General features: G+C 40.7%; 1 protein-coding gene and 1 non-coding gene across 2 annotated transcripts; one reads left to right on the forward strand and one right to left on the reverse strand.

Annotated features, from left to right (window-relative positions):
* Positions 1 to 2,143: 2,143 nt before the first annotated feature.
* LOC141249687 (uncharacterized) lies at positions 2,144 to 5,525 on the forward strand. The gene is given in 16 exon segments (XM_073669758.1): positions 2,144 to 2,315; positions 2,693 to 2,894; positions 2,982 to 3,001; positions 3,004 to 3,065; positions 3,188 to 3,328; positions 3,432 to 3,550; positions 3,638 to 3,734; positions 3,807 to 3,979; positions 4,057 to 4,123; positions 4,209 to 4,367; positions 4,446 to 4,674; positions 4,753 to 4,779; positions 4,782 to 4,860; positions 5,003 to 5,115; positions 5,200 to 5,275; positions 5,387 to 5,525. Coding segments are annotated over 16 exon segments (1,875 nt in total).
* Positions 5,526 to 5,900: 375 nt separating this feature from the next.
* Positions 5,901 to 5,981, reverse strand: TRNAL-AAG (transfer RNA leucine (anticodon AAG)). The gene has a single exon. It is a non-coding gene; the product is annotated as a tRNA-Leu (tRNA).
* Between the last annotated feature and the right edge of the window lie 20,793 nt (positions 5,982 to 26,774).

Here is a 26,774-nt window from a genome sequence, read left to right on the forward strand (position 1 = left end):
AAACCCCTACATGTTGAGATCCACTGGGATAGTATGACGGGAATGGTTCACGGTTTTCAACACCCGTAAGTAATCCAGAGAATGAGGTCCCACTCATCCAAGAATAGTTGTTGAATCCATCCATGACCATCTAATAATATTTTTATAATTTTAAGGGTCAAACTTCTAATAAATAATTCATTTTAATCTATTTTTATAACAAAATTAAATAACTATCTTAAAATTCATGCATATACACAAAATTTAAACATGTATTCACAGTTCTAAAATATTCATGCATATACACAAAAGATTAAACATGCATATATCAAAAAATGTAAAAAAAAAATTCGGATGGAGCCGGGTTTTAGAGAGAGACGCTGTTACTAACAGCGGCTCCCTTAAGGGCTTACAACGGGAGACGCCATTTGTGACGGCGTCTCCCTTTGAACATGACCTAGAAATATCATTTCTAGGTTTTGTATTTTATATTTCTACATTTATATATTATTCTACTAAATTAAATTTTTAACTAAATATAGTCATTCTACATTATATATTATTCTACTAAATTAAATTTCTATAAAAATATTAAAATAATTTTTTAACTAGATATAGTCATTCTAAATTACTATATTATATTTCCAACTAAATATAGTCATAAATTTTTACTAAATTATATTTGTAACTAAATATTGTGATTCTAAATTTCTATATTATATTTCTAACTTTATTTATGCTAAAAGTATTACATTATATTTCTAATTAAATTATATTTCTACTAAATTAAATTTTTAACTAAGTATAGTCATCCTAGATTTCTATATTATTCTACATTTATATATTATTCTACTAAATTAAATTTCTATAAAAATATTAAATTAATTTTTTAACTAAAATATAGTCATTCTAAATTACTATATTATATTTCTAACTATATATAGTCATTCATAAATTTTTACTAAATTATATTTGTAACTAAATATTGTGATTCTAAATTTCTATATTATATTTCTAATTTTAATTATGCTAAAAATATTACATTATATTTCTAATTAAATTATATTTCTACTAAATTATATTTGTAACTAAATTAAATTTTTAACTAAATATAGTCATCCTAGCTTTCTATATTATTCTACTAAATACTAAATTAAATTTTTAACCAAATATAGTCATTCTAAATTTCTATATTATATTTGTAACTAAATATAGTCATTTTCAGTTGATTTGAAACTATAAGAAGAAAAATAAGAAGAAAATTACCTTGCTTTGTTAGTAGATTTCGGTTAATTTTTCGGTTGATTTGATACTATAAGAAAAAAAATCAAGTTAGTATAATGTATATCAAGTGAAATCTTAACAAATAAATTGGGGAATAAACATTACCTTGCTGAACTGAAATCTGATGAAATTTTAGAACTGAACTGAAGTTTTGTAGTAGATATGTTGTGGGAAAGGGGGTGTATTTATAGTGGGAAGGGAGGGGTATGGGTGGGGGTTCACGGGAGTTATGTCTGGTGGGTGAGAGTAATGGATGGTGGGTGGAGAAGTAACAGAGGCCACGCGGTGCAGAGTTGCACGCGTTTCTGGCCATGCAGAGGAACACGCTGTTCCAAACAGCGTCTCTGCAGAGACGCTGTTACCAACTGCGGTTCCGCTGCAGTTTCGTTAAAAAAAAAATTGTATTGATAGAACCGCTGTTTGTAACAGTGGTTTTACTAAATTTTTTTTTAAAAAATATGGTTTTGGTTGGAGACGCTGTTACAAACAACGTCTCCTTCATATCTCCGTTCCAATCTCGTAATATCTTTGTGACCGATTCCATTTACTTTTAAATATGAGAAAAAATTCTTTATTGGATTTATTGTATTCTCTGTAGAAAACGAAAAGATTCCAGAGCGGGTATCTAGAATTCCATCTCCCCACTCTCAATTCCTCTTTCCCGCATCTCCCCATTTCGTCTTCAAATAAGCAAACCCCTTCGCATTCAACGGGGAGACGGGTCTCATTTTCTTGTTTCACCACTTCATAATCGTGTTATAGTTTAGTGTACTTTTTTCCTAGGGTTTTTTGCATTCCGAAAAATAGGAATTCTGATCGAAATTTAGTGTAATTCTGGGTGTGAACAGTTCCCCAAGCGTACTTTCTTGCAGCCTTGCTGATGGGTGTTTCAGGAAAAGGAGGATCTGACTATGGCGGCGATGGTGTGAATTTTGGAAGATGTTTGAGAAGCTTTGTGAGGAGGAAACAGGTGGATTCTGAAAATACTATTCAAGCTAATGGTACTCACCAGTTGGCAAAAGCCCTATCTATTCCTCATCTGATTGCTATTGGTAAGCTAATTTCCCCCAAATCCGTTTTTAATTGTTGAAATTGCATCATTTAAATTCATATTATGATGATGATGATACTGGAAACTGTTTATAGAAGAGAGTTGATTTATTTCATTTATACTGTACTCCGTGAACTAACTAATTGAGCTCCTTACTGTACATATTTGCTGTTCTTTCCGTTGTTTCTTTGTTTTGTCTCTAGGAATTTGCCCTATTCCTTATCTGTTATTCAGGGAATTGACTCCTTTCTTTATCTCCCCTTACTAGTGAGTAGTTTGACTTTATATACTGGGAATTATGCGACTTACTAGTGAATGTTTTTAATTTACTGGGAATAATGTGATTTATTAGTAAATACTTTGTTTTGATATAAACAGGAGTGGGTTCTACCATTGGAGCTGGAGTGTATATTCTTATTGGCACAGTAGCAAGAGAGCTTACAGGGCCAGCCCTTACCTTTTCATTCTTGATAGCTGGTATAGCAGCTGGCCTTTCTGCATTTTGCTATGCTGAGCTTGCTAGTCGATGCCCGTCTGCAGGGAGTGCCTATCATTATGCCTATGTATGTTTAGGAGAAAGGTAAATGCTTTTGTATTTGGGAAAAAAAAAGAAGAAGAGCTAATGCTAATACTTTTCTCAAAATTTTGTGTAAATAATTTGGTGCAGTGTTGCTTGGGTAATTGGATGGGGTTAATTTTGGAATATACAATCAGTGGGTCTGCTGTAGCCCGGGGCATAACTCCCAATCTGGTCTGTGGATTTTCATGTTTTAAGTTCTTTATCTGCAATATCTGTTCGACTGCTTTGCCAATTTGTTTATTTTAGTAGACAGCAATTCTTAACCTTTTAAAATATCTTGACTTGATCTACAGGCTTCGCTTTTTGGAGGACAGGACAGCTTGCCATTCTTTCTTGCACGCCAACATATTCCTGTCATTGATATAGTGGTGGATCCTTGTGCTGCAGTTCTTGTTCTTATTGTTACTTGGCTTTTATGTGTTGGAATCAAGGAGGTACATTTGCCATCTTTTCCAATAAACATTATACTCTTATCCGTTGATGAGTTGCACAAAGTAACACCAAATTAATGGTGGTTCTGAATACCCAATTCCACAGAGTACCATGGTGCAAAGTATTGTCACCTCAGCAAATGTGTGTGCAATGGTTTTTGTCATAGTTGCCGGAGGATATCTGGGCTTCAAAAGTGGATGGGCTGGATATGAACTCTCTACTGGGTAGATTTATACACAATTTCTTTTCTTCTTTTGAGTACTCTAGACATTACCCTTTTCCTGTTCCTTATTTCTAGTGTAATTTCATAGATATTTCCCATATGGTGTTGATGGAATGCTTTCTGGCTCTGCAACCGTGTTCTTTGCATACATCGGTTTTGATTCAGTAGCAAGCCTTGCTGAGGAGGTAAACTTGTCGTTCTCATTGCTTAGAGGGAATATGAAACTTTATATTGAGTTCATTTTTTGAATTTAACAGGTGAAGAATCCACAAAGAGATCTTCCTTTTGGAATTGCATCATCACTGTCCATATGCTGTGGTTTATACATGCTGGTTTCAGTTGTCATAGTTGGGCTAGTTCCATATTATGCCTTGGATCCCGACACTCCCATATCCTCTGCTTTCTCTTCACACGGGATGCAGTGGGCCGCGTAAGTTCGCTACATAGATTCTACTAATTGTTTGTTTTTCTGATCGAGAAGTTTACTTCATATTTTTATATATGCAGGTACATAATCACAGTTGGAACAGTTACAGCGCTTTGCTCAACATTGATGGGTTCACTTCTACCTCAGGTGGTAAATTGCATCATGTAATACATAGGGAGTTTTAGTTGAAGATTCATACTTTGCTAATGTTGGCATATATCTGCATTTTCAGCCACGAACCTTGATGGCAATGGCAAGAGATGGGTTGTTGCCTCCTTTTTTCTCAGATGTTAATAAGCAATCTCAAGTTCCTGTGAAGAGCACTGTGGCAACTGGACTGTTATCTGCTTTGCTTGCATTATTTATGGATGTTTCACAGCTTGCTGGCATGGTATGATTCCTTGTATCATATCCTTTTTCTTTGATGCTTAAACATATTAGTTAAGTATAACTGTTCTGCGTACTGCAGGTCAGTGTTGGTACACTACTCGCGTTCACTATCGTGGCAATATGTGTATTGATAGTTAGATATGTGCCGCCTAATGAAGTGCCAATTCCCTCCTCACTTGAGGGTTCAGTTAACGCTGTTGCATTACAATTCAGTGCAGAATTCGATACCTCAAATGATATTAAAGAACCTTTAATTTACAAAGGAATGAAGTTTCCTCAGATTCTGAAGCAAGTTGTGGATGGAAGCTGTAAGCTCACTCTTTAGTTATTTCTTTCATTGTTGTGAAATAAGGTCAAGATTGATTAATTTCTGTTTTTACGTTCAGACACATTGAATGATGTGATGCGGCGCAAATTGCTGGTTGGACCATAATGTTTACTTGTGTGGGGGTTCTTGTGCTTACATCTGCTGCCTCCTGTGTCCACCTTACAAGGTAAATTCCCATTATTTATCATTTTATTACACACCTCTTCCAGGAATTACTCTTCTGATTATAGCCTCATATCTTGACAAATCATCTAGCACAAATTTTGTAGCTAAATGTGCCTCATGTATATATATTGGTGCAAGTCCAGTGTCTTGCGTTATACACTGTCTGGAGTTGGTGGTGCTCTTCTTATAGCCGGTCTGGTAGTGCTCACTTGTATAGATCAAGATGACGCTAGACACACCTTTGGTCATACAGGAGGTATATATATATGTAAATAGTAAACTTTGAAATAGTCACTAGGATATATATTCGTACTAATCTCTTCTCTTGTGTACGTACCAGGGTTCATATGCCCACTTGTCCCATTGCTTCCTCTTGCTTCCATTCTCATCAACGTCTACCTATTGATAAATCTCGGGTGAGTATTTCTACTTCAAATGCAATATCCATGTATATAAATTGTTATTATATAACTAGTAGTTTTACTAGAAAATAAACTTTATACACTGATCACTTCATTGATCCTCAGAGGTGGGACGTGGATGCGTGTATCGGTATGGCTGTTTATAGGGATGCTGGTCTACTTGTTCTATGGACGGAGACACAGCTCTCTTAGAGACGCTGTTTATGTACCCAACTCACATGTAGGTGATGACATTATTGCCTAGTCTCTACTCCCTCAAGCTAAGAGACATTCTTAATTGGCTCCGAAACCAGATGTAATATATATGTATCACCCCATCCATTAGAAACCCAGCATAGCATAGCATAGCTTAATTTCTGCTGAGCTTGCTTGCAGTGGCATGTACAGAAAAAAACAAATCCGTATTTGTAACTTGTGTGTGCTTTCACTTCAAGGCAACTTTTTGTTGCTAATTTCAATAAATATAGAGGCTTTCTCTGAATTTACTTAAACCAAACATGCTATTTGCTGTTTTCCATGAACTATTATTGGATGAGTTGTGCTAGCACATTCACTTACTGGCGAGAGGATTTTGGTAGACAAAAGAAAATGTTGAGAGGATTTTGGTAGACAAAAGAAATGTTGAGAGTGGGATTTGAACCCACGCCCTTTCGGACCAGAACCTTAATCTGGCGCCTTAGACCAACTCGGCCATCTCAACTTTTTGATGGGAAATTGCATTGATGCACCACGTATTAGTGCTTGTTGTAAGTGGTATTGCAGATTATACTAATCCGTTTATGTATTCTGGGTTGGTTCCGATTTGAAAGAATGAAGTGAAGCAAAACGCAAAGATCCAGCATTAGAGATGTGGGTACTGAATTCAGTTGGGATACGGTTATCTGGAAAGACCTAAATGTTCATTCATTACCCGACCTGTTATTCATCGGCGAAGGATCATATAGGTAGATGTAAGAACCTCGATAATATATCTCTTGTGCGTTTATGTCGAGCTGTCCGCTCATCTTTGGTCTGCTTTCCCTTTCATGCATATTTCTCTCAATAGACTACTTATTTGGCTTCAATGAGTTGTTGGAGCATTGACATCCCCACTTTTCTGTACATAATTTGGGGAACTCGAAACAAGATCTTTTTTCAGCAAACTAATTTCACAAGACCAAGTTATTTTGATGACCACTAGAAGACTCTTATTGAAATAGAAGACTCTGGTTTCGGCTATTGAATATAATGTGTACGTTGGGTCTCAGATTAATATCTATGTATTACATTAGTGCAGCTTAGGATTGGGCTTGGAAGCCCAATGTTAGGAAACAGGCCAAAGTGACTTTGATGCCCGATGAGTTGAGTTGAGCTGAGCCCGGTTTGAGGGAAAAACGAGGTGAGGTATTTAAGGGTTAGAAACCCTAACCCTTGTCACTATCCACTCACTCGCCCCTCTCCCATCTGAACGCTCTCTCTCTCGATCGAAGGAAAAACCTAGGGTTTGTTCTTGTGGTTGTCCGAGCTCTGTTCTTGGGTGTGCTTGCTCCAAATCTGGTAGACAGTGGCTCTACCTATCTTGTCCAGTGAAGCTAGCTTGGCTTCAAGGTGGTTTGGGGAAGATTGTGTTCTTCCTGGTTGCATGTACCTATACAAACGCTCAACTGCCTCCGTTGTCGCTCATCGGGCCTTGGTGTTCCTCGGCCGCCGGTGACAAAGTCAATAGGGAGTTTTCTTTATCGTTCTAAGCTTTACTTGTTGTTGTTTTGCATAGATCTCTACTGAGACTTGAGATTGCTTCTCTTGTAATATTCTGGTTTGACTGCTAGTGGATTTGACTCTCGATCTTGAGGACACATGGAGTAGGCTTTGTCCGAACCACGTTAAAATTGTTGGTGTTTCTTTTGATTGCATTTATTGTGTTTGAGTGTTGAGATCTTGTGAGTTGCGTGATTTGATATCACAGATTGGTATCAAAGCCAGGTTTACGACACTGTACTTCTTGATTCTGGATCTTGTGTGATTCTTGGTTTCAAGTAGGTGTTAGGATCTTGTGTGATTCTTGTGTGTATTTTGACCTTGGCTGATTCTGGTATTTGTACTTCCGCTAATTGTGCTAGGCATAGGCTGTCTCTGTGGCACTTTGATTATTGGACTTGTGTGTTCTTGTATTGTGAAGTCTACTACTCTAGGTCTGTGTCTGTGTACACCTAGGGGTTCTTAGACTATTGTAGTTAGTTTCTTATAAACTTTTATTGAGTGTTGTACTTTCATAACCTACTAAGATTCTTTTTGTAGGTACTATATCTGAGAGTAACCTGAAAATGAAGCCATTGATGGCATCTCTGACTTTTCCATGTGGCAAGTGAAGATGAGGGCTATCCTTATCAAGGAAAAATGCTACAGGTCCCTAACTGGTGACTTCCTGGAAATGAACTTTGAGGAAAGGAAACTGGAGATGGACGAACAAGCTCATGCAGAAATCATGATTCGTCTAACTGATGATGTAGTTCGACAAGTGGTACAATTCACTAACTCTAAAACTCTACGGAGTGGTTTAGAGTCATTATATCATGTTAAGTCACTTCCTTCTAGGATTTCACTCCTGTGTAAACTGTTTACTTATAAAATGAATGTGAATTTGACCTTGAATGATAACTTAGACAAGTTTCTTAGGATGACTCATGACTTAGAACGGTGTAATAACCCTATAGCTGAAACTCATCAAGCTGTGTTACTTATTAACTCTCTACCTTTTCAATTTGATAACCTTAAGAATGTCATTCAATATAGCTCTAATGACTTAACTAAGCTTAAGATAATAGAGTCCACAACTGAGAAAAATGACACTTTGAAAATCTTTAAGGTAAAAGGAGATAAGAAAACTGAGATTAAGTCTAAGGTCTTAATGGTTAATGCTAAAGATAAAAAGAAGTATAATCAGAAGAAAACTAAGGATACGAAATCTAAGTTTAATGATTCTGATAATCATGATAAGAAAAAATATTTCTATTGTGACAAAGTTGGCCATCAAATTAAGGAGTGTTATAAGATGAAGAGAGACGAAGGTTCCAAAACAGAACATAGAAATGACAACTCTGCCTCCTTGCTTGAATCATATGATTACTCTGAATGTGAATTGCTTATGTGTGCTCATGAATCTTCTCGTTGAAATGATTGGATACTTGATTCTGTATGTACAATGCATGCTACCTTTAATAAATCACTTTTCTGCTCTCTAAATGAATGCAATAGTGAGACTGTCATGTTAGGAGATGATAGATCACTGCCCATTAAGGGAATAGGAAATGTGCCTTTATGTATGCATGATGGAAAGGTTAGGATACTTCAGAATGTGAGATGGGTTCCTAAACTGAGAAGAAATTTGATTTCTGAATCTTTTATTCGATGAACAAAAATATAGGATTGTCAGTTATAATGGAATAAGAGAGGTAATCAAAAATGGACTTACTCTTGTTAAAGGTGTTAAAAAGGGTGGTTTATATCATGATATAACATCACCTGAATTAAACCTAACCAAAGTAGGTGATAATCTTACATTAGATCAAACAAAGATTTGGCATAATAGGATGTGACACATAGGTAATAAAGGACTGAATTATATGTTCAAACATGGTATTATTGATAAGAAACTTGTTGACTTAAGTTTCTGTGAAGATTGTATTTTTTGTAAACAGATTAATCATAGCTTTACACACTCTTCCTATGTAGCAAAGGCCCCACTTGGGGCCTGCCAAAGTAATTACACCTGGAGGTAAAAGGTATTTCATTTCATTTATAGATCATTATTCTAGAAAGGTATGGAAATATCTCTTGAGGTCTAAAAATGATTCTTTTGATGCCTTTACTACTTGGTAATTAGCTGTTGAAAACCAAACTAATCTAAAACTTAAGTGTTTAAGAACATATAATGGTCTTGAGTATTGTAATCACGATTTCAATAATTACTGTAAACAATATTGCATTAAAAGGCACCTAACCATACCTGGTACACCACAACAGAATGGTACAGCTGAGAGACTCAATACGACTCTTTTAGAAAAAACCAAATGCATGTTAGTTAGTTTTGGACTTAGGCATAGTTTGTGGGGTGAAGTTGTAATGACAACTTGCTACCTCATAAATAGATCTCCTACCTCTGTTTTGAATTTTAAAACTCCCCAAGAAATGTGGACTGGTAATAAACCAAGCATTACACATTTAAGGCCTTTTGCTTGTTCAGCTTATGCTAAGGTAACTCAGGGTAAGCTACAACCTAGATCCTTGAAATGTGCAATGTTGGATTATCCAGAGGGAGTTAAGGGGTATAGGATGTTAGTCATACAACCCCATGGTATGAAAATCATTACAACTAGAAGTGTAGAGTTTAATGAAAATGAGTTTCCCTATAAAAAGGAACTAACTATGCCTTCTGAGATTACATGTACTCAATCTAATCCTAGGATAGAAGGAGAAGATTCAATACCTTTCTATGTGCCAAATTATGTTAGCCAATCTCCTGATGATATAGGCCAGCAAGATGTCACGAGTGGTGAGAAAATAGAAGGAGAAGATTCAATACCTTTCTATGTGCCAAATTGTTGAAGGGGGCTAAGATCGTTATCCCTATCAAAGATACCCAACTCAATATCCACTTAGTAAAGTGGGAAGTAGAGGTCGAATCCCAAGAGAGCCTAAGTACAATTTATATCAATCTTTGTAACTAACTAAGTAACCAATGGGGGGTTTTGTCTTGTAAAACTAACTAAACTACTAATGCTAACTAAACTAATCGTTGGGTTGTAGAAATAATGATGGAAGCGCTCACTTATCAGAAATCAGCATATTGGATAAACATATTGATCATAGAATCCTAATAACTTATGCTCATAAACATTCAATTGGTTGTCCTACTCTTTGTTCTAATATAGAAACTAGTACAAATAGTTCTAGAAACCCTTATTCTCACTATAACCAAGGAAATCCCAATATTCAATAGTAGACAACATTAAGATCAAAGATAAGTAGGTTCATGCAATACCACTGGAAAATCGCCGATACTCGACATGAATTCAATATCTCTATCCTATAAACAATCCCAAATAGATCATGCAAATAGAACTTGCTACCAAAGGTGAAGACTTTTCAAATAAAATTATCTAAACCTAGCAATATGAATAATATCAATCAACCTAGTTCGCGAACTAGATGAAATCAATATCAATCAATATTCAATCAAGCACAAGAGATAATGAAACAGTCCTCAATTTAAATAGAACATAAGTGTTTAGAAACTCACAATGATATAATATACAAGGCTTCAATCCTCAAAGTGAACAATGAATGATTTAGTTCTTCATAATTTCTAAGAACAATGAGTAAACTAGAATGGAAGCAATAGGGTAAAAAGTGGGAGAGAAACTCTTCCCAATAAAACCTTAACTATATATATGTCTTGGGAAAATAAGATTAGAAAAGAATAAAATAACTAAAACAAATAAATTGGTTTGGAACAAATAAGATCTCGGCCAAAATAACTGAATTCGGCCCAAAAGATCCGCCGAGACCCGCGGCCGCGGTAGTTCCACCCGCGGTCGCGGTTACGCATTCTGTAAACTTCGTATCCTGTGATGGTTGCGGCCGCGGTTATCTCTACAGAGACTTCTCGTGTATGCATGGCCGCGGCCGCGATAGTGACGTCCGCGGTCGCGATTTCTCTTCTGCAGAAACTTTTCTTTCTTGCTCCGAGACGCGTTGTCCGGCGTTCCCGGGTCTTCAATCACTTCCATCTTCTCTCGGTACTTCATTGCTTCAGCTCCATGGTAGTACCATATATGCTCCCGAACCTCCGTAAATCCATACAATATGCTTTTCATGCCAGATTCCGGAATTACGCTCATCAAGCTCCTAAACACCAATAAATTATTGCTACTAATAACCGTTACTTACATCGTTTGGAATCTCTCTATCAAATCTCCCCATACTTAAACCTTGCTCATCCTCGAGTAAGCAAAATATCGCTCACCCCTCCAATAGCTCAAAGGTCTGCAATAAGCACGGAAAGATCTACTAACGGTTATATCTCCAAACTCCAAGTGTGTAGCAAGTATCTCTAACCTACTCTAGTCTAAACTTCTTATAGCTCCAAGGTGACCTACCCAATTCCCTCCTTATATCTCCACTTCGTATGACACCACTCCGTAGTAACCAAGTGATGTGCTTTAAGCATATGTGAACTCCTAATCTCCTCTAAGGCTGCGAGAATGTATAATAAGCACAAATAAATATAAATTCGAGTCACCCACTCGCTTAACACACTTCTTATTCCTCCCTTCATATTGATGACCTAAACCACTAAATATATATGAACATCATGCCAACAACCACCAATTTCTAAGTCAAAAATCCGCATAGCACAACCACAACAATATGCATCAAAATCCAAGATAAGAATCTAATCCTAGTCTAACACAACTGCCATGAAAATGCAACAAAAATGTGATAGGAATGATATAGTGATGAAAAGAAAGGTAATAAGGCAATACTAACTCCTTGTCCCTCCTGGCGAATCCTAAGTCCCGAAACAATCCTTCAAACACCCTTCTTATGTCACCGACGCCATTAGTTAGTGTAGAAGAAGTAACCATCCTAAGACACTCATTTCTTTTACACTCCAATTCTTGCTCTGGCGCCCTTTTGGGTTTTCACCGGACACTCTCTATTCTTTTCAGGCTCATCAATAATTCACATCTCTCAAGTCCAAATATTTCCCGGCCTAGAGCCGCATGGACTACCTGCTTATTACTTAGATCGCCCTTTCGGATTTTCGACCTATCCCAGGATTTATTTATCTTTATTTTTTTCTTCATATTTCTTATTTTTTTCCATTATTTCCGAATTTTTTTCTATATTTTTTTAGCTTTTTTTCTTTCGATAATATTTCCAACTAAAACTCATCAAATACAGAGTCCAACATAAAATATCTCAGCAAAGTCTCAAACATCCTCACCACAAACTCCATCACTCAACACCAGATAGTAAATAACAGACTCGATAAACTCAAAGCAAGATAAACAAACTACCAACATCCTCACATAAAACAGACTCAATATATGATCAATAGCATAAAATAACTACGAAAACATAAAAATAGGTACTCACCCTCCCCATACTTGAACAACGCATTGTCCTCAATGCAGCAAAAGAGGACTCGATATAAAAGGAAGGGAAAGAAAAACCTACTAATATGGGCCCGGAGGCGGTTGAGGTTGGTGGTTAACCCAGTACTGGCCCCACTGGCCCTGCTCGTAGTCATAGAATGTCTGCCAGAATCCCTAAGCTCTGGTCTGCTCCTCTCTGATCTTGCCCATGATGCGCCGCATCACCTGAAAGTCTTGCTGGAGCTCCTGTTGATGGTGATCTATGCTCTGCACGTGGAACTCTATTTGCCCCATTCTCTCAGCTAGGGATGCGATGTGTTGTCGGGTGACCTCGTCGGACTGGTCTAGCCGCTGAAACAGTCGATCCACCATGTCGTCAAACGGTGGAGCGCGTGAGCTGGAAGCTTGTGCGGTCGGCGGCTGGCGTGGTAGGTTGCGACGCGGCTGTGCGGGGGCTGGCTGGTACTCGTGTGCCTGGACATCAGCATGGATGAGGAAAGTGTGAACCGGGCCATATACGATGGGGCGCAGGAGACGTATATAAAGGGTGTTTCCCCTTCCGTATCGCCAGCAATACCCGCCATCCTGGCGCTCCTCGAGCAAATTCTCCTTGATCAGCCAGTTCTTATCATATTTGATCGACCCTTCTTTTGGCCCGTCATGGCTGTCCGGCGCCGACAACGACGTAATCTCATCTACCGCGCTCACCAAAAGAGATATCATCCCGCCCATGGCGATCTTTCCCCTCCTCGCATTCCTCTTCTCTAAGCACGTCCGGATGAAGAGGTTGGCCCAATTCGGAACGACTTCGCACTCCATGACGAAACAACGGAGAAACTCGACGTGTAGTAGGGGGACCTTGTTGACCTCCCCTTGGCCAAATAAACACATGCTCATTACTTTATGAGCTAGTCGGAGCGAAGGGTGGGGGATGTTGTAGTTGTAATCCCCATTTGTCTGGTACACATTGCCGGTCATTTGATACCAGAATAGCTCATGCTCGCGGTTCGGAGGTGGTGTGCACCAATCTGGGGTAGGTTCCCTGGTGATCCCAAGGGCTTTGCGGACTTCGGCCGCATCAATACTGTGTGTTTTCCCATTGGCATAGAATTCAATGCCCTCTAGTATATCATCGTTAACTTCGGAGAAGCGAACCTGTAAAGTCGCGAGAAAAGTCCTCGTCAACTCAAGGTGTGTGGGCGCGCATGAAAATGAAGCTCCAGACCGGCCTTGTGCAGCATAGCATGTGTACAATCATACAGTCCCAATTCGTGGAGGATCGGGATGTCGAAAAACTTTGTAGTAACCACCTCCCTCGTCTGATAATTTTCCAATCGCTGTTCAACTTGAGGGTTCACACGGGATCGTTTTGGCGCCATAGTGCAAGTTTCAACAGTTCACAATAACCACACAATAGACAATCCAACCAAAGCAGCAACAATACCCAACAATTATACGTAGTGGACACCGCCACAAATTAACGAAGTTCCGACAAAAGGGAAGTTACCGGACTCAAAGAGATTCTATAGGAGCTTGACCGCGGGCGCGATACTCTTGTCCGCGGGCGCGGATGGCCGGTGGTGAGGGTTCTGCAGAAGTGGTCACCGCGGGCGCGGTACTCCTGGCCACAGTCGCGGGTCACGTTGTCGAACGTAGGTGGAAGCGGTGACGGCGTGTGCGGATGATCAAGCCGTGGTCACGGGTCTGGGCTTCGTTTGGTTCTGCAATGCAGTAACCGCGAGCGCGGTCGTATGTGCCGCGTCCGCGTGTCGCCGGACGTGGCCTATTTTTGACTTCATTTTGGTGATTTTTCGTCGGAATCGGCCCTCCAATCACCAAGGAATGGTGAAACACAAGTTAAATCTTCAAAATAAGGGCTTTTGTGCTTGATTTGGGGGTAGATTCGAAAGTTAAGGTTTTGGGAGTTTTGGTGAGATTTGGGGTTTTAGTGGGGGAAAGAAGGAGATTGGTGGTAGATTTGGAGTGTGGGTATGTAGAGGAAGAGAATTTGATATGAAAGGATGTGGATTGGTGAGGATTTGGGGTGATTGAGAAATTTGGGTTGTGGGTGTTCTTGAGTGAATGAGGAAGAAGGAAAAGAGAGGAAAGTGAGGGAAAGAGCTACGGCCGGCCGAATTTTTGGGTAAGGTATGTGGGTATGAGTTTGTGTTTTATTTTGGCCGAATTATTGTTTTCTTCTCCGGTTTATGTTAACCGCGGCCGCGGTAGTGATGTCTGCAGTCGCGGTTGCTGCGTTGTGCTCTTTCTGTGAGGAAGAGATCACGGTCGCGGTAGGTGGAGCCGCGGTCGTGGGTTCTACTTTGATGTATATTCACCCTTTTCGTCGTTGGAACTCTGATTAATTAATTTTTTTTTCTCAGGCACCCACCTTTTTCTCTCTTTCCATTTTTACTTGCCTGGTTTTTTTTTTAGATAAAAATGTAGGAAATTACCTTGGGTTGCCTCTCGAGCAGCGCCTTGGTTACCTTCGTGGCTCGACGTGGTCCGATCAATCAGTTGTCGGGTCGTGGATCCTCCAGATTTAGCTCCTCAATCATCTCGGTCGGAAAGCCCTCAAGGTAAGGTTTCAACCTTTGACCATTGACCTTGAATGTAGTGTGGTTATCTTTATCAAAGAGCTCAACGGCTCCATGAGGATATGCTTGCTCCACCACATAGGGCCCACTTCACCGGGATATCAGTTTACCTGGAAAAAGTTGAAGATGAGAGTTGTAGAGGAGTACCTTATCTCCAGCCTTGAATTCCTTGCACATGATGTGTTTGTCGTGCCAAGCCTTCGTCTTCTCCTTGTAGATAGTTGCATTCTCATACGCCTCCCTGCGTATTTCTTCAATTCGTGCAATTTCAACTCCCGGCTCTCACCTGTAGCGTCTTGCTCCATATTGCATTTCTGTACCGCCCACCAAGCTCTATGCTCTAGCTCCACCGGCCGATGACATCCCTTACCGAACACGAGTCGATATGGGGACATCCCGATGGGAGTCTTATAAGCGGTCCGGTAAGCCCAAAGTGCATCATCCAAGCGGAGACTCCAGTCCTTTTGGTCCGGTGCCACCGTCTTCTCTAACACACCTTTGATTTGCCGGTTGGACACTTCAGCTTGTCCATTGCTCTGAGGATGATAAGCGATAGAAACTTTATGGGTAACACCATATTTCTTAAGAAGAGCACTGATAGGAGCTTATTATATGGTGTTAACTAGAGACTATTAGATTAGGTTTAGTGGTGTTTAGGTGCTTAACAAGTGGTATTCTCGGAATCCGGTTTGGAGTTCATTTATGGATTAGCAGGATGCTCATAAGCGGTTTTGAGTGGTTTTATCATGGAGATCCCGGTTGTGCTCATTTTTAGTGCATTTGGGATGGAGCTGGAGGAAGTATACCACGTCTACACCCAAGGAGAAGCCGAGAGGCGAAGCCGAGCTGCCTCGACGCTTGTACAAGACCGAAGACCATCTCAGGAGAAGAAGTCACGACCGAGATGGAGCATCATGACCGGAATTCAGCCTCAGTTGAAGCTGTCACGATCGCGACAGGTATGTCACGATCGCGACTTAGCCGCAGTTGAGGTGTTACGACCGAAACTCTCTATCACGATCGCGACCATCCACGGACCTGAGAAATGGAGCAAAGTCACGATCGCGACCCCTGTGTCACGATCGTGACGTGGACACGGACGACCCATTAATTGAAGATTTGATCCGAGATTTTATTAGTTATTTCCACATCTTTTTATTTAATTGCATTTATTTTTATTCCCTTTTATTGGAGACTATATAAGCCTTAGGAAATTAGGTTAGAGGGGAGACCTCATTATTCTTTTGCCACTTTCATTTAGTTAGAACTCAGCAGCAACCAAGAGGAAAGCTTCTACCTTTGTTCCACTTTCACCATCTTCCCTGGTTTGTTTTCCCATCATTCATCCATATTATTCATTGCTTTCGATGGCTATGTCTGGCTAAGTTCTCTATAGTTCACTCTTTAGGCTGAAGCCATTGTTCTAGGGTTGTTGTGAGAATTCTAATGTTTATGTTCTAAAGTTAATTTCAGGATTGTTTTATGATATCTTGTTCTTTATTGATTTTATTGATTGATCTTGATTTTATCTAGGTTGCAAACTAGGTTAATTATTATCCATCATATTGCTAGGCTTGACAATTCGATTTGAAAAGTCTTGTCTTTAGGTAGCGAGCAGAATTTGCATAAACTATTTGCGAGTGCTTATTGTGTAGAGATTATAAACCTGTGTCAAGTATCGGCGGTTTGCCAATGGTATTGCATAGGCCTACTTATCTTTGATCTTCATGCTGTTGTGCTTTTGAACATTGGGATTTCCTTGCTTATTGCTTACAATAAGGGTTTCTAGGACTATTTAGACTAGTTGCTATTTACGAACAAAGAGTAGGATAACCGGATTAACCAATTCAGAATATAAATTAATAGAATTCGATGATAAACATTCCAATTGAATAATGTGCTGATGCTAGAAGGAGTGAGCTTCATAATCATAATTGTTTACAACCCAACCAATATTGCTTTTGTATTTTCTAATTGCTTAGTTCATAAGATCACATACAAAACCCCCCATAGTTACTACTTGGTAGCACCATAGGAAATAAACTATCGTTCTGGCTCTCTTGGGATTCGACCCCTGCTTACCAATTTACTAGTGGATTGTTTAGTTGGGTATCTTTGATAGGCACAACGACCATTAGTCGCCCATCAAATTTTGGCGCCGTTGCCGGGGAGCCAACTGTTATAGGTTATTTCTTTTTGTGTTACTACTCTAGTGTGGACCTATCTTATGGTCCACACTCGCACTACTAATTCAAATTTGCTTGATTTCAATCTAGAGATAGAGCGGACGCACCTACATAACCTGCGACAATCTCTACAGAACCTTGTGATCGAATCAATGGCTGCAAGAATGCTGCGAGAACTTATAGACCCAGATCTGACGCAACAAAACCTGGGAGTAACGCTGCATGTCCTTAATGCTTGTGTTACGTTGGAGTTAATGACTGGTTTCATCAATCTACTACCGAAATTCCATGGCCTGGTTTGGGAAGACCCGATTATGCATCTAAGTGAGTTTCACGACATCTGCAGCTGCAGCAAGCCGAGTAACGTCACCGACGAGCAGATTAAGATGAGAGATTTTGGTCTTACACTAAAGGACAGCGCGCGACAATGGTAATATTTGCTGCCCACCGGGAGTATCGACAATTGGGATAAGGTACACAAAGCCTTCCTTAGTACGTATTTTCTGTCCAAGAAGGTTGTTGCTTTGAAAAGGGCGATTGCTATGGTGGAGCAACATGATGACGAGATGTTGTACGACTATGTGGAGAGGTTCGCGAGATTATGTGCTAGCTGCCCATTCCATGGGTTAGAGGAGAATGACTTGGTGACCCACCTCTACAATGGGTTACTTGATAATGAGAGAAGGCTAGTAGACGCTGCTTGTAATGGTAGTGTGCTGAATTTGACTCCCGCCGAAGCCAGAGTCCGAATAAACGAAATTGCTGAAGGAACTAGAAGTTTTGGGAGGACGTATACGAGAAAAGGAGCTAATGCTGTGAATTCCGGAGAGCCCGGATGGAAGAATGAGATTGCTGAGTTAAAGAGTATGATCAAGAATATCACCCTGGGTAATCAGACGCCAGCACGACTATGCGGTGTTTGCGCAGACGAGAGCCACCCCACCGATATGTGCCCGCAACTCCAGGACCAAACTATTGCTGAAGTGCATGCTGTGGGAGGTTTTGGGCCTTCCAGACCTCGGTATGAGAACAACAACTACAATCAGATAGAAATTAAGAACACCAACTATAATCCGAGGGGCAATGATCATCCTGGTTTTAGATGGAGCGAACCGGTTGGGGGGCAGAATCAACAATATCAATCAATAACCAATACTGCACTCCATACCCACCAAAGCCACAAGGGCCATCTACAGAGGAAATGCTCAGATCTTTGACCCAGCACTTCACCACTCATGTCCAAACAACCGAATCAAGCATCAAGAGTCTCGAAAAACAATTTGGGCAATTGGCCGACGCTGTCTCTAACCTCACACAACAAAACTCGAAAAATCCGAGAGAGAACATTAGCGCCATGCACTTGAGAAGTGGACGAAATCTCGAAGAGAAGGTAGAAGAGGAGATGTTGCGAAAAGAGTCTGAACAACTGTCACGACCGAGACATGGGCATCACGATCACGATTTGGTCTCAGAGGAAATGTGACGATTTTTATCTTTATTATCATTATTAATGTACCCTTACCCTTAGAGGAGATTAGGAGTCCACTTGAGCTTTATTGCGTATCACTTGGTTTAATTTTATTATTGTATGGAGTGGTGACATATGAAGTGGAGACATAAGGAGGGATTTGGGTAGGACATCTCGGAGAGATAAGAAGGTAGATCGAAGTTAGGTTAGTGCTCGTTTACACTTGGAGTTCGAAGTATAGTCGCTAGCAGACTGTCTCTACACTTACTGCAGACCTTTGTGCTTATAGGAGGAGTGAGTTTTATTTTGCTTACTCGAAGACGAGCAAGGTTTAAGTGTGGGGAAGTTTAATAGGAGCTTATTATATGATGTTAACTAGCGACTATTAGATTAGGTTTAGTGGTGTTTAGGTGCTTAACGAGTGGTATTCCCGGAATCCGGTTTGGAGTTCATTTATGTATTAGCGGGATGCTCGTAAGCGGTTTTGAGTGGTTTTATCATGGAGATCCCGGTTGTGCTCACTTTTAGTGCATTCGGGATGGAGCTAGAGGAAGTATTCCACGTCTACACCCAAGGAGAAGCCGAGAGGCGAAGCCAAGCTGCCTCGACGCTTGTAGAAGACCGAAGACCATCTTAGGAGAAGAAGTCACGACCGAGATGGAGCATCACGACCGGGATTCAGCCTCAGTTGAAGCTGTCACCACCGCGACAGGTATGTCATGATCGTGACTTAGCCGCAGTTGAGGTGTCACGACCGAGACTCACTATCACGATCGCGACCATCCACGGACCTGAGAACTGGAGCAAAGTCACGATCGCGACCCCTGTGTCACGATCGTGACACGGACACGAACGACCCATTAAGTGAAGATTTGATCCGAGATTTTATTAGTTATTTCCACATCTTTTTATTTAATTGCATTTATTTTTATTCCCTTTTATTGGAGACTATATAAGCCTTAGGAAATTAGGTTAGAGGGGAGACCTCATTATTCTTTTGCCACTTTCATTTAGTTAGAACTCAGCAGCAGCCAAGAGGAAAGCTTCCACCTTTGTTTCACTTTCACCATCTTCCCTGGTTTGTTTTCCCATCATTCATCCATATTATTCATTGCTTTCAATGGCTATGTCTGGCTAAGTTCTCTATAGTTCACTCTTTAGGCTGAAGCCATTGTTCTAGGTTTGTTGTGAGAATTCTAATGTTTATGTTCTAAAGTTAATTTCAAGATTGTTTTATGATCTCTTGTGCTTTATTGATTTCATTGATTGATCTTGATTTTATCTAGGTTGTAAACTAGGTTAATTATTATCCATCATATTGCTAGGCTTGATAATTCGATTTGAAAAGTCTTGTCTTTAGGTAGCGAGTAGAATTTGCATAGACTATTTGCGAGTGCTTATTGTGTAGAAATTATAAACCTATGTCGAGTATCGGCGATTTGCCAATGGCATTGCATAGGCCTACTTATCTTTGATCTTGATGTTGTTGTGCTTTTGAACATTGGGTTTTCCTTGGTTATTGCTTACAATAAGGGTTTCTAGGACTATTTGGACTAGTTGCTATTTACGAACAAAGAGTAAGACAACCGGATTAACCAATTCAGGGTATAGATTAATAGAATTCGATGATCAACATTCCAATTGAATAATGCGCTGATGATAGAAGGAGTGAGCTTCATAATCATAATTGTTTACAACCCAACCAATATTGCTTTTACATTTGCTTAATTGCTTAGTTCATAAGATCACATACAACCCCCCCCCCCCTCCATAGTTACTACTTGGTAGCACCATAGGAAATAAACTATCGTTCTGGCTCTCTTGGGATTCGACCCCTGCTTACCACTTTACTAGTGGATTGTTTAGTTGGGTATCTTTGATAGGCACAATGGCCATTAGTCGTCCATCAAGCACTCATAGTTCTATTCAAGAAATTAGTTCCCCTATCACTCACAAGAGCTTTGGGGATCCCAAATCGAGAAAATATGTTCTCCCTTAAGAAAGTTGACACTACCTTTGAGTCGTCAGTTCTGGTGGCCTTTGCTTCCACCCACTTGGAAACAAATTCCACCGCAAGCAATATATAGATATTCCCAAAAGAGTTAGGAAAAGGTCCCATAAAATCAATCCCCCAAACATCAAAGATCTCGCAAAAGATCAATCGTGTTTGCGGCATCTCATTCTTGCGGGAGATCTTCCCGACCCTTTGACACCGATCACACGCTTTGCAAAAGGCATACACGTCCCTAAATATGTGTGGCCAATAAAAGCCGGTGTCTAATACCTTTCTAGCAGTCTTATTTGGCCCAAAATGACCCCCACAAGCATAAGAATGGCAAAAGGTAAGAACAAATTCTACCTCATTGTCCGGGAGACATCTCCGGATTACCTTGTCGACGCAATACTTCCATAGCTAGGGGTCATCCCACATATTGTATTTGGCTTCACTTTTTATCTTATCTCTTCGAGCTTTAGTGTATTTGGGAGGAAATTCGTTTCGCACAATGTAGTTCACCACGTCAACATACCATGGTTTGAAAGTTTTGAGGGCAAAGAGCTGGGCTTCCATCAAAAGAATTTATGATTCAATAGAACCCTTAACCGCGGGCACGGTAGTATTTACTGCGGTCGTGGATGTACAGCCCACGGCCGCGGTCATCTTGTCTGCGGTCGCGGTCAGGGCGTTTGCAACTTCTGTTTTACAGAATAGAAGATCGCGGTCGCGGCTGGGAGACCGCGATCGCGACTTACCTTCCGCAGAACTGACGAAAATAGTGCTTCGTATGGAAAATTTCCAAGCCTCGGGCTTGCTTCTTCACCTCCGTCATGAATGATTCGGCTTATATGATCAACTACTAGATTCTCCGAACCTTTCTTGTCCCAGATCTCCACATCGAACTCACTCAATAAGAGAATCCACCGAATTAGTCTGGGGCTTTGATTCTTTCTACGCCCTGAGATAGCGAAGAGCTGCATGGTCAGTATGGATAATTACCTTTGCCCCCAATAAGTATTGTCGGAATTTTTCTAAGGCATAGACCACAGCTAATAGCTCCTTTTCAGTGGTTGAGTAGTTATTTTGAGCACCATTCAAAGTCATCGAGGCATAGTAGATAACATGCATTGCTCGCCCAGATTTTTGACCAAGAACGACTCCCACAGCGTAATCGCTAGCGTCGCACATGATCTCAAAAGGGAGGGACCAATCCGGCGCTTTGATGATGGGTGCAGCTGTGAGATGTGACTTCAAAGTATCGAATGCAAGCTTACACTCATCGGTAAAATCAAAAGTCACTTCTTTCTTTAATAGCTCGCAAAGGTGTCGCGATCTTAGAAAAGTCTTTAATAAACATGTGATAAAAACCTGCATGGCCTAGAAAAGAACGCACTTCACGCACATTAGTAGGATAGAACAAAGATCGAACTACATCAATCTTTTCCTTATCGACCTCAATACCTTTTGACGAGACTATATGACCTAGAACAATCCCATGATTGACCATAAAATGACACTTTTCCGAATTTAGGACCAAGTTAGTCTCAACACATCTTTTAAGCACTAATGTCAAATTATGCAAACACGCATCAAACGAGTCCCCATGCACTGTGAAATCATCCATGAATACTTCAATAAAATTTTCAACGAACTCAGAGAAGATACTCACCATACATCGTTGGAAGGTACCGGGTGTGTTGCACAAAGCGAATGGCATTCTACGGTATGCAAAGGTGCCGAAAAGGCATGTGAAGGTGGTCTTCTCTTGATCTTCTAGAGCTATGGCCACCTTGAAGTATCCCGAATATCCATCGAGAAAGCAATAGAATGGGTAACCTGCAAGGCGTTCTAGCATTTGGTCGATAAAAGGGAGAGGAATGTGATCCATACGAGTCACCGCGTTCAGCTTGCGGTAGTCAATGCAGACTCGCCATCCCTTCTGTGTCCGCTGTGGGACCATCTCACCAGCTTCATTCTCCACTACTGTGACCCCACCTTTCTTCTTAACAACCTGCGTAGGACTGACCCACCGGCTATCTGAAATCGGGTAGATCATATCGGCGGACAACAATCTCACACCTCTTTCTTAACCACCTCCATCATGGGAGGATTCAATCGTCGTTGAGGTTGTCAGCTCGGCTTGGCCCCTTCTTCTAGTAGGATCCGGTGCATGCAAGTGGAAGGGCTTATTCCCTTTATGTCGGTGATGGTCATCCGAGCGCCGTAACATTATCTTTCAAAACTTGCACCAACCATTCCTCTTGATCTCTCGTTAATGTACTGGAGATGATGACGGCAAAGTATCTTCCTTCCCTAGAAACACATACTTCAGGTGCGGGGTAGTTCTTGTAGCTCAACAATAGGTGCATGCACAATAGAAGGAAGTGGTTTCTTGTTTTCCAAGGTTAGTAACGTGGGCCCACTGGCCAAAAGAGTACCTGGGGCGTCCATCTGTGCCAGTTCTTCATGCAGTTCATCATTCAAAGCTATATCATGCTCACCAGGTATAACTATACTATTCTCCATTACAACTTGTAGAGAGTCAACCCCATATAGATTAAAAGTTTCTTGCAAAATAGGATCAATTGTATCTATCTTAGTGTTAGCCGCTTTCATAAAAGGTCTACCTACAAGTATGGGAGCGGCTTTATTATCATGTTCCATATCCAACACATAGAAATCAGCAAGGAAAATGAGACTATCTACCATTACTAACACATCCTCGACTATCCCTTTCGGGTAAACCATTGACCTGTCAGCTAGTTGAATCACAATCCCTGTTTCATTCAGGGGTCCTAGGCCTAGCAATTTATATAACGAGTAAGGCAAAACATTAATAGAAGCACCCAAATCTAGCATGGCCCTATCAATCTTAGCCTCACCAATCACACAAGATGCTAACCATACCTGGTTCGCTGCACTTTTTAGCTACCTTATGCTGGATAATCGCAGACACTCTCTCACTTACCCGCACCTTCTGCTTCCCCTTAAGCTTTTGATTCCTCTTGATCGTGCAGAGTTCCTTCAAGAATTTCGCATACTTGGGGATACTTTTGACAAGATTAAGAAGATGAATGTTTACCTCGCATTTGCTAAATGTTTCAAACATCTCCTTGTTAGTCACCGGACTCCGCGTATCTTTTAATGCTTCTGGAAATGGTGCGGGAGGTTTCTCTGATTATAGTGGAGGGAAGTTAGGTCTCACATAGTTCTCCTGTCGTAGCTTGAAGTCGCCATGATCCTCATATTCTTCCTCCACTTCTGGCTTTTCTAAATTAATGTTGCTATCGATGGGTAAACTGCGGGCGCGATACTCAGACCCGCAGGCGCGGTTAGAGTTGTCAGAAGAAGACTCTGGCGTGCAGTGCTCAAGACCGTGGGCGCGGTACTCATGTCCGCGTTTGCGGTCAGACCTGCGGGCGCGGTTGTCAGGCCGCTGTCGCGGTCGCTACTCTCGGAATCTTTCAACAAACAGGACCCTTCACCGCGGGCACGGTCCCCAGTTTGCGGCGCGGACTCACGACAGTAACATCATTTTCTGCAGTTCGGCTTCCTCCAAGACTTTTCACTTCGCAGCGTGATAGCACTTATGTTTTCTCGTGGATTTACCATAGTCTACGATGGTAGCTTCCCCGAGCTCTGCTGTGCTAAATTATTGAATGCCTCTGCCAGCTGTTCGAACTGTTTCTCTAGACATTTGATACTTGACTCCGTGGTCTGAACATGCGTTGTGAAGTGCTTCGTCAACGACTGCAGCATTTCCACTATTGATGGCTCTTAGGTTTCGGTTGATATGGAGCACGATAGTGGTTGTTTTGATATTGATTTTGGTAGTAGCCTTGATTTTGTCCACCAACCAGCTCGTTCTTCCTAAAGCTAGGATTATCGTTACCTCACTGATTGTAATTGTTGTTTTGGTCGTAGCGAGGCCTAGGAGGCCTGAAACCTCCCACCGTGGTGAACTTCAGCAATCGTTGAATCCTGGAGTTGCGGGCACATATCAGTATGGTGGCTATCATCTGCGCATATGCCACATAGTCTTGTTGGCTTCTGATTTCCTACAGCAATCCCCGATATCAAACTCTTAAGCTCAGCAAATTCACTCTTCCATTCAGTCTCTCCGGAGCTTACAACATTAACTCCTCTCTTTGTGAAGGTCATGCAAAAACTCCTAGTCCCTTCATCTATTTCATTTATTCGGGCTCTGGCTTAAACAGGAGTCAAATTCAGCACACTACCGTTCCAGGCATTGTCTACCAGCCTTCTCTCATGATCAAGGTAACCCGGAATTGTCAAGTGATCCATAACTGTTTAGTCAAAACAACAATTCATTTTGGTGGGTCACCAAGTCTTTTCTCCTCGAATCCATGAAATGGGCGCTGGCGCATAATCTCGTGAACCTCTCGACGTAGTCGTACAGTGACTCGTCGTCATGTTGTTCTACCATAGCAACCGCTCTTTTCAAAGCAACAACCTTCTTGGAAGGGAAATACTTACTAAGGAACGCCTTGTGTAGCTTCTCCCAAGTGTCGATACTCCCTGTGGGTAGCAAATAATACCATTGTCGCGCACTATCCTTCAACGTAAGACCGAAAGTTATGCTCGTTTGTGACGTTATGAGGCTTGCTGCAGCTGCAAATGTCATGAACTCACTCAGATGCATAATCGGGTCTTCCCCAACCAAGCCATGGAATTTCGGTAGCAGATTTATGAGCCCAGTATTGAGCTCGAACGTGACACCAGCATTCAGGGAAGGCAATGTTATGCTTAGGTGTTGTTGCGTCAGGTCTGGGTCCGTAAGTTGTCACAGAGTTTGATTTCCAGCCATATTGTCGATCACCAAGTCGTGAATCCCTTTCCGTAAAGTCTGCAAAAATGTCCGCTCTCTCTCTGGATCGTAAACAAATAAATCTGGATCAGTAGCGCGAGTGTGGACCATAAGATAGGTCCGCACTAGAGTTAGTTACACAAAAAGAAACAAACTGTAAAGTCTAGCTCCCCAGCAACGACGCCAAAATTTGATGGGGTATAAGGTTGTTATCCCTATCAAAGATACCCAACTCAATTTCCACTTAGTAAAGTGGGAAGTAGGGGTCGAACCCCAAGAGAGCCTAAGTACAGTTTATATCAATCTTTGTAACTAACTAAGTAACCAATGGGGGGTTTGTCTTTTAAAACTAACTAAACTACTAATGCTAACTAAACTAATCGTTGGGTTGTAGAAATAATGATGGAAGCGCTCACTTATCAGAAATCAGCATATTGGATAAACACATTGATCATAGAATCCAAATAACTTATGCTCATAAACATTCAATTGGTTGTCATACTCTTTGTTCTAATATATAAACTAGTCCAAATAGTTCTATAAACCCTTATTCTCACTATAACCAAGGAAATCCCAAGATTCAATAGTAGACAAAATTAAGATCAAAGATAAGTAGGTTCATGCAATACCACTGGCAAATCGTCGATACTCGACATGAATTCAATATCTCTATCCTATAAACAATCCCAAATAGATCATGCAAATAGAACTTGCTACCAAAGGTGAAGACTTTTCAAATAAAATTATCTAAACCTAGCAATATGAATAATATCAATCAACCTAGTTTGCGACCTAGATGAAATCAATATCAATCAATATTCAATCAAGCACAAGAGATAATGAAACAATCCTCAATTGAAATAGAACATAAGTGTTTAGAAACTCACAATGATATAATATCCAAGGCTTCAATCCTCAAAGTGAAGAATGGAGGATTTAGTTCTTCGTAATTTCTAAGAACAATGAGTAAACTAGAATGGAGGCAATAGGGTAAAAGTGGGAGAGAAACTCTTCCCAATAAAACCTAAACTATATATATGTCTTGGGAAAATAAGATTAGAAAAGAATAAAATAACTAAAACAAATAAATTGGTTTGGAACAAATAAGATCTCGGCCAAAATAACTGAATTCGGCCCAAAAGATCCTCCGAGACCCGCGACCGCGGTAGTTCCACCCACGGTCGCGGTTACGCATTCTATAAACTTTGTATCCTCTAATGGCCGTGGCAGCGGTAGCTCCGTCCATGGTCGCAGTTATCTCTGCAGAGACTTCTCGTGT

This window comes from Phyllobates terribilis, unplaced genomic scaffold, assembly GCF_046119375.1.
Source record: "Phyllobates terribilis strain yellow unplaced genomic scaffold, ASM4611937v1 Scaffold_5002__1_contigs__length_55261, whole genome shotgun sequence".
NCBI lineage: Eukaryota > Metazoa > Chordata > Amphibia > Anura > Dendrobatidae > Phyllobates > Phyllobates terribilis.